The sequence below is a fragment of the Monopterus albus genome, unplaced genomic scaffold (assembly GCF_001952655.1).
Source record: "Monopterus albus unplaced genomic scaffold, M_albus_1.0 scaffold106.1, whole genome shotgun sequence".
NCBI lineage: Eukaryota > Metazoa > Chordata > Actinopteri > Synbranchiformes > Synbranchidae > Monopterus > Monopterus albus.
Genome location: NW_018127986.1, coordinates 259,252 through 267,219, shown reverse-complemented (window position 1 = coordinate 267,219; position 7,968 = coordinate 259,252). Strand labels below are relative to the sequence as shown.

General features: G+C 42.4%; 1 protein-coding gene across 1 annotated transcript in view; it reads left to right on the top strand.

Moving 5' to 3' along the window:
- Positions 1–7,968, top strand: part of LOC109966132 (serine/threonine-protein kinase WNK2) — a 40,114-nt gene that overhangs the window by 20,197 nt on the left and 11,949 nt on the right. The window contains exons 13-24 of the mRNA XM_020610760.1: positions 7–160; positions 1,466–1,468; positions 2,019–2,321; positions 2,495–2,538; positions 4,211–4,370; positions 4,473–4,589; positions 5,196–5,366; positions 5,618–5,669; positions 5,923–6,021; positions 6,404–7,194; positions 7,623–7,680; positions 7,778–7,842. Coding sequence (XP_020466416.1) covers positions 7–160; positions 1,466–1,468; positions 2,019–2,321; positions 2,495–2,538; positions 4,211–4,370; positions 4,473–4,589; positions 5,196–5,366; positions 5,618–5,669; positions 5,923–6,021; positions 6,404–7,194; positions 7,623–7,680; positions 7,778–7,842 — 2,017 coding nt within the window. The remainder of the gene's footprint in view (positions 1–6; positions 161–1,465; positions 1,469–2,018; positions 2,322–2,494; positions 2,539–4,210; positions 4,371–4,472; positions 4,590–5,195; positions 5,367–5,617; positions 5,670–5,922; positions 6,022–6,403; positions 7,195–7,622; positions 7,681–7,777; positions 7,843–7,968) is intronic.

The following is a 7,968-nucleotide window of genomic DNA, read 5'->3' as shown; positions in this document are numbered from 1 at the left end:
TGGGAGAGATGGACAGGGCCATGGGCAGAATCTCAGCCAGTCAACTTCCACTATGCCCATCCAAGTACTTCCTCCTCGACAGTCAATAGCTCAGGTTACTGTTCAACAACTTCAGCCTCTGCAAAAATTAGCCTCTCTTCCATCAACACATCCATCGCAGGTATTGGTTGGATTTGTTGTCACTGCTTTCACAAATGTCTCACTCGGGTAATACCCAGTCATTTTCTAGCTTGGATTATATTTATAGAAAAATAGAGATATTGGCTCGAAGCAAGTTACTGTTTCTGGATGCACCATCTTCTTGTGCTTGAACTTTGTTCTCTGTGTTATTTCTTTTTCTTCTGTTTCTTTTTTTTTTTTTTACCTTATCGCACAATCCAGGTCAGGGGTGTAGCCAAGAATTTATTTTGAGGGGTGGAACATGGTTTGGATCATGTTATGGTGGTTGGATTGGTTCATTTTCACATAAACCAAGAGACATTGCCTGTGGTCTTAGGTGGAAACATTCAACATATCCAATGTTTAAATAAAATAACACAATATCTTAAAAATATGAAAATGTCTAATTGTCTGAGGAGAGGGTAGTCCTCTTTGGTTTAGATAAAATGAGACTTTTGCTAGTTCACAGTGAGCAAAGTGGCAAAGATGTCACATTTCTGAAAATGTGTGTTGTGCTTTTTCAACACTGCTTGCTAAACTGCTCATACAGTCTCCATTACTGGCTGATTATGTTGCACCACGATTGAGGAGCATTGGGAATACTGAGGCTCTCTGCTCACCTCTGTATGTGTGCGAGGAGTGCCCTCGTGTAGCTAAACAGACACAGGGAAAATGCGTTGGAGAAGCAAAGCACACCGACCACATCAGCCCTTCAGATTCTTGTTAAGCTCCAGATGAGGAAAAATGCTAATGTCCTCTACATGCAGAACATCTTGCCCTTGCTAGAAACTGAAGTGCCAGGACAGCGAGGTAGCATCTTACAGGCAATTAATCCGCAGTTCACATGTGGGGGAGATCTGTAGAGATCACGGATCAACTGTGATCTGTCAAAGAGGATGGCTGAAGCATTTTATCTGAGGAACTATCTTCCATGTTAACGTATTGTCTGGTGCATTGTTGTGCTGCCTTCTTACAAGCACTGCACAATATGATCGATATTAGCTATAAAATATTGGATGGGGGTTGAACATGAAATCCAGCCCCTAGCTATGCCTTTGGTCCAGGTGATGACAGCTGTGACTGACTGAATTTTCTACTTTAATGCTTACACTGCCCCTTTAGTCTCTTCTTGTTCCTATCCCCCGGGCAGGCTCTCCCTCTAAGACCCTCTGTCTTCCCTCTCTCCCCTCTGCACATTGATAATGTACTTGTTTCACCCATCCCTGTGTCCCTTATACCTTCCCCTCACATGCTGGATAGAGTAGGACCCACATCCCCACAGCACCAGGCCATCACTGCTCTGCAGCAGAGTCGGATGTGAACACACATACACACACCACTACATTCCAAGATACACACCCTTCCATAAGTGGCAGTGCTTGGCCTCTGATACAGGTTATTATAGTGGCTGCAGTGGAGTACAGATGTTTACCAAGAAGGTGTGAACTGGAATTTGTGTGTGTGTGTGTGTGTGTTAAAGGTGGTTTTACTGAAGTGAGACTTTGATTATGATAATTTGTTCAATTCAATTTTATTGGTATAGTACCAGTTCACAACAAAATCATTTCAGGGCACTTTACATAGCAAGGTCTAGACCTTACAGTATACATTTGATCTCTTTGTTTATATCTCAAAAAGAGTCACTGTGCTGTTGTTTTGTGACTGAAGGGTAATGAATGTTTATAGTGGCTTCAAAAAGTCCCTTCAGTTTTTACACTGGCTATGTGGTAGATTTCATTTCTATTTTTGCCAATCGTCCTACACTAATAACACATAATGACTAAGTGAAAACATTTTTAGATATTTTTGCAAATGAATTAAAAATAAACAACTGAAGTAACAATAATAATTTATCTTTTGTTCCCCAGCAGGCCCAAGTCAGCCATCCGGAGCTTTTCTCCTCTGATCATCCACAGCCTGTGGTCTTCTCCTCACCTGTGCAGAATGGGGCGGACCCAGGCACAGTCACTGCTGCTGCCCAGCTGGACAACAAAAACCCATGCCAGCTGCCTACCCAGAGCCAGGGTTGGAGCCAAATTCCTGTGCTGCAGTCCTCTGACTCTCAGAGAGCATCATCTGGGTTTGCCAGTTCCAGTCAGCAGAAACAGCTCAGTACTCTCACTGGAGCTGCAGGAGAGGGACCAACAGAGACCACCATGGAGGTATGGATACATGACTCACTTTAGTCACCACAACTTTTACAAATACAAGCGAACTCATACCATCTCTCTGGTCACTGTCAGGAACATAGACTAACATGAAATAGCTGATGCATGTTACTATATTTTTTTCATTCAGTCTCTTTATTGTTTGTTTCTGGATTGTATCTCTACAGGATCAAGCCACAGAGAAACACACTGGAGGACAGAGCTATGACAGGTACTAGCATATTTCTTCTCAGCCATTTTTGCATGTGACAAATGAGTGGTTATAATTCAAAGAAATGCATACTGTATGAACCTAATCTTAGATTTTGTCAAATGGATGAGCGACATTCTGCCTGATAAGCAGTGACGTGAGTGTTGACATAATGCACATGTTCTTTAACAGTATTTGGACCTCTTTTAAGACAAGCTCTTGGAAGCTCTTGTTTACACTATTGCAGTACAGTGACCATGCCAAACCTCTGCCACAGAAATGTTGAAATGCCTAGCAGAACCCCACACTGGTTAGCCACATTGCTTTGTTTTAAACTTCCTGAGATAGACATTGTTTCCCCTTAGAAAACATTGAGAGTGTTTCACCAAACACGGCAAGTGATGGTGCAACATGTCACTATCAAGCGCTTCCTCCTAAAGTAAAAAGGGTGCTGTTTGTCATGTAATGTCAGCCAAGCTCAGCAGCCCATACTAACTTGGTCTTTGGCAGAGAGGTGGCCAAATGACAGCTTTCCAGTTAAACACAAACTTGCTTATAAAAGCAGAATGCAGTCTTCTGAACACTTGTGGAATCTGTTGATCCTTTGTGTCATTGTGACCAGCTTCAGCAAGGACTCCTTTTTAAGTTTAGATTTTTCAGGTGTACTTTATATAATGAATACAAGAAAGCTAATCCACCACAAAGCTATATCCCCTTTGAAGCTCAGGTGAAACGTAGGTGAAACGCATGCCTTAGATATCAGCCTTTTGCTAAAACCTGCAGGTATTCCAAAGCAGCCATCCATATGACCTCCATATTGAGGAGAGGAGGTAGACATTTGGCCTTGTTCCATTTCTGGTGCAAGATTTATCTTTTGTAAGAATCACTTTCAGTAGAAGATTGTGATACTAGATTCTTGCCTAAAATTTCATTAAGAAAATTCCAAATTTATCACATCTTATTTACTTTTGCTCTTCTTCAGTCCACTATCTTTGTTTTTGCACACTGAATAGACAGATATTTTTGAACATGTTTGTGCCTATTAGCTACTGAGTTTGGCTACAGGTACATTTTAATCTTAAAACTCCAATAGGCCACCTACTGTAAATGTTGAGCTGTATGTTTGGTATCCGGGTATTAACAAACAAGAGCACCCAGAGAGCGCATGTACCTCCACCAAGGTACAACATTTGCACACACAAATGGATCTCATGAAAAATGAGACCCAGAACAACGCAAAACATATCTTAAAAATCCTTGATTGGGGTTGTATTCAGATCCCCCTTTAGGGTATGAGAGGCAGTTATACTGTGCATCCTTACCTGAACATTTCAGGGTTCTCTCTTCATTATAGGCCAAGTTATGGCAGAAAATGTGTTAAATGGGGTTTAAATGGCCATCAGATCCAGATGAAATTTGGTCTGGTGATTGACATTGCCACCCTACACGTGTCAAATTTCAAGCAAAAAATGATTTTGATAACTTTTGAGTAAAAATCTAATCAGTTCTAGGGTTGGTCCTCATCAATGTATGTACCAAGTATGCTGAGGATGCATTCAGGAGTTTGTCTGTAATCCTGCTAACCAACAAACACACACACACACACACACACACGCGCATACATAACCAAAAACACAACCTCCTTGGCAGAAGTAATAACACTGATATAATTGCATTTTCTTCCCAAAATCAGTGTAAATTCTGATGCCACATCAGGGAAGGAAATGAGTGATGGTTATGAGGGGACACATGGAAGTAAAGGTGAAGGGAAAATTCGCAAACACCACCGCAGGTCCATGCGCACTCGCTCTCGGCAAGAGAAGACCAGCAGGCCAAAGCTGAGCATGCTCAATGTGGGTAACCAAACATATTTCAACAAGGAGCACATTTCTTGTAGTTCATGTTCAAAAATAATAGAACATTAAGGAATGTATTTGTCGTCTCTCTTGTTGCAGGTGTGTAACACTGGGGATAAGATGGTAGAGTGTCAGTTGGAAACTCATAATCATAAAATGGTCACTTTCAAGTTTGACCTGGATGGAGATGCACCGGAAGAAATTGCTACATACATGGTATGTACTAGACGAGTTGCTGCCAGTCCAGTTGATGCAAAACCTTTTGTAATGAGCGCTAACCTGCTCACAGCTGAGATGCTTTGTTATAGCTCAGAACTGTGAAACTCCATGTGTTGTTGTTCTGAGCTGCAGTGTACCAACATATCTCTGTTTTTCTCTCACCTGCAATCCCAACCAGTTCATATTGGTAGAGCCTTATTTATAGATAGACAGGTGGCTATTTCAGGGCATAACAACTCCATTAACTTATCTATAAACAAGTTGTTACAAGAAATGTGCGTACTTGTAAACCAATACTTGAACTACCTTTTGTGATGTGAAGTGCTTAGAAACATGAAGTACTTCATAAACATAAATGATGCAAATGTATTTTCGGATTTCCTTTACCCTGAAATTGAATAGAGACAATTGCTTTGTATTGGTATCAAGCTACATTAAGTGAATATATCTGGAATTTGAGTGATTTTGGTTTGGCCACTCTTAACAATCTACTAAACATCTATTGTTCTTGGCAGAGCCAGGCCTCCAGGTTTATTTTAAGCATTGCTTGATAAGATAAACTGTTTAATGCTCTGTTGTCTTTTTCTTGGTCCTTCTCTTAAGGTGGAAAATGATTTTATTTTGCCTCTGGAAAAAGAGGTTTTCATTGAACAGCTAAAGGACATTGTGGACAAGGCTGAGGACATGCTGAGTGAGGACACAGAGGGGGAGAGGAACTCTGACCAGGGAGGCAGCCCCAGACAGAGTCAAGGCGCTGGCACGCTGGGAACAGAGGTGAGAAAGGAACTGTTGACACTTTGTAGTTGCAGTGGCCTTGGATGCCTCATCCTGACAGCACTGTCAAGATGACTTGGCATGTAACACTGCCAACAAGAAATGGCAAAAATACAATCCTGTTGATGTGCCGTTTTGTCTACCTGAATTTAGCTGTAAGGTTCAGCTCTTTGGCTGGTCTGGGGAAATTTTTGTATGTCCATTAAATTGATATCCATGCATCAGAAAGTAATCATCTCTTTTTTTTAAAGGCTTTGAAAGCTTTTGCACCCAGCACATCACAGATGGTGTACCAACAAAATGGTAAGGCTTTCGTCCACCCAAAACTAAAATATTCACTCAAAGTCCACTTGCACTTTTAAGTTTTACTCAAACTCAGCTGCTTTCTTGCACATGTGTATTTTTAAGAGGCCAGTTGTGGTGTGATTGTTTGTATTCACTCATTTTTTGCTATTTTGCTTTTAAAAATGTCAGTCAGTAGCTTTTAGCTCTTCTGCTGAATTGATTTCATGGTAGATGTGGATTTTTGACTTTCTGTTCTGTCTGTCCTCAACAGTCCTCCACACTGGCAAGCGCTGGTTTATCATCTGCCCTGTGGCTGAGACACCTATGCTAGACAAAGAAAAGACTGCGTCTCACACCTCCACAGCCCAAGGTATGCTACACACCATTTATTGTTTACCAAGTTAAATGCTTTATTATGGGGATTAGCTTTCTCTGCCAGGAGTACATTGTCTATATAGTAAACTGAGTCATTTGTGTTTTATTCCCTGCTGATGACTCTGAAGATGCTGTGCATATATTAGTGTGTCTGTTCAGTTCCTTTGTTGGGGTCAGTTATACAAGTATTTCTGCAGTGGTTCTAGGCAGAAATGAAAGGCAAGATGTAGACTTTGGTTGACAGAGCCTGAAGGGGGGAAGACAGGCAGTGATGTAACTCTGGCACTCAGGACCCAGCCCTTCTTTTTCACGGCTTTGGCTGTTTAACTCTCAAATTGTTCTCCTCCTAATTACCTTTGATCATTTTGTATTTCCAGAATCAGAAAAGTCTGCCTCATCGTCAGCCAGGCCCAGCAGCAACATAACTGCAGTGACTACACTTGCATCTTTATCTTCCCAAAGCGCACCCTCCTCCTCTCAGCCTCCTGCAGCTCAGGCTTCAGAACAGCCTCCAGTCCAAAACACTGGCAAAGCCCGGGTCCAGCAGCCTCAGCCCTGTGTAACTAAACATGCTCTTGCTGGTGCTGGTGTCAGCCATCACAGCTCGCTTCCTGTAGAAGAACCTTGCATCTCTGCTGGCTCTATTGTGACCGACATGCAGTGCTGTGCTATTGTGCCACCTGTTTCTCTGGATGTGAATGCTGTTGATAAAGGAGCAGGAGGTGGTTTGGTCTCCTCTCAAACTACTCAGCCCAATCAGACAGCCAGTCCCACTATAGAACTACCCCCTCAGCTAGCCTCTCACCAGTCTGTGGTCTTGCAGCAACCTTATGCCACACCCATGCAGCCTGGGACAGTAACGTCTCAGCCCCAGAGTCCAGCACATCAGACCTCCCAGAGCTCCCAGTCGTCAAGCCACCAGCAGGCAGCAAGTGGCCCAGGAGAGTCGGACAGTGAAGGACCACGCAGGGTTGAGTTTGTTGACCGCACCATCAAAACTCTGGATGAGAAGCTGAGAAACCTGTTGTACCAGGAGCATGCTCCCTCCCAGCCGTCCAGCACCGCATCTGATCCCCAGGCCTCTAGCACAGAGGGAATCGGCTCGCCTCCAGTCTCAGACAGCCAGAGCACTGAGGGAGCCCTTACAAAGTCGAAGGGGGAACCATTGGTAAAATACACTGTGTGTGTGTGTGTGTGTGTGTGTGTGTGTGTGTGTTAGAGAGAGAGAAATATGAGCATTCAGACATTGGCTAGGAGCTAAGTTAATGACATTGAATTATTGAATCATTTCCTTGCACTGTGCTGTCTGTGTCTATTGACTATAAAGAGGAGGACAAATACTGTTTATAAAGAGTGGAATTACTGCTGTCAGCATGATAATTCATCATGATTTTTTCCTATAGCAGCTTCATTTTGTGAGCGTGTTTCTGTGTGTGCATGCATGCTCCAAAACCGAATCAGGGTCTGACTCATTCAGACAAAACTGAGGTCAGGAGAAAATAATGGCGAGCCTTACTGTACCACACAGATCTAACCATTTACCACTTGCAAATGATTGCAACCTCCCACACATGCACCGTTCTCTTTCTCTGTTAGCCTCAGATTCCTGAGTGCACAGATAATGTGGGTGTGCTAAGTGATTCTGGAGTGGCAGGTTGGTAACATTATTTATGTAATGTCCATATCATGTTTTTAATGTATGAAAGTTTGCATACTGTTTGTTTTGAAAGTTCTTCTTCCTGGTTCTTTAGATGCTAACAACGTTTTAACAGGAAGGGATGTAATTTCCGGCTCCACTTCCAAAAGCCGTTTTCAAGTAAGAATCCATTTTCAGAGCTCTTAATGAGCAAAAAGTCATTCAATTATATTACTAGTCTTGACTTATGTCATTGTTTGTTTGTCCTGTGTCTGGTTTGCTGCTTAAACGTTGCATTTGTAGATG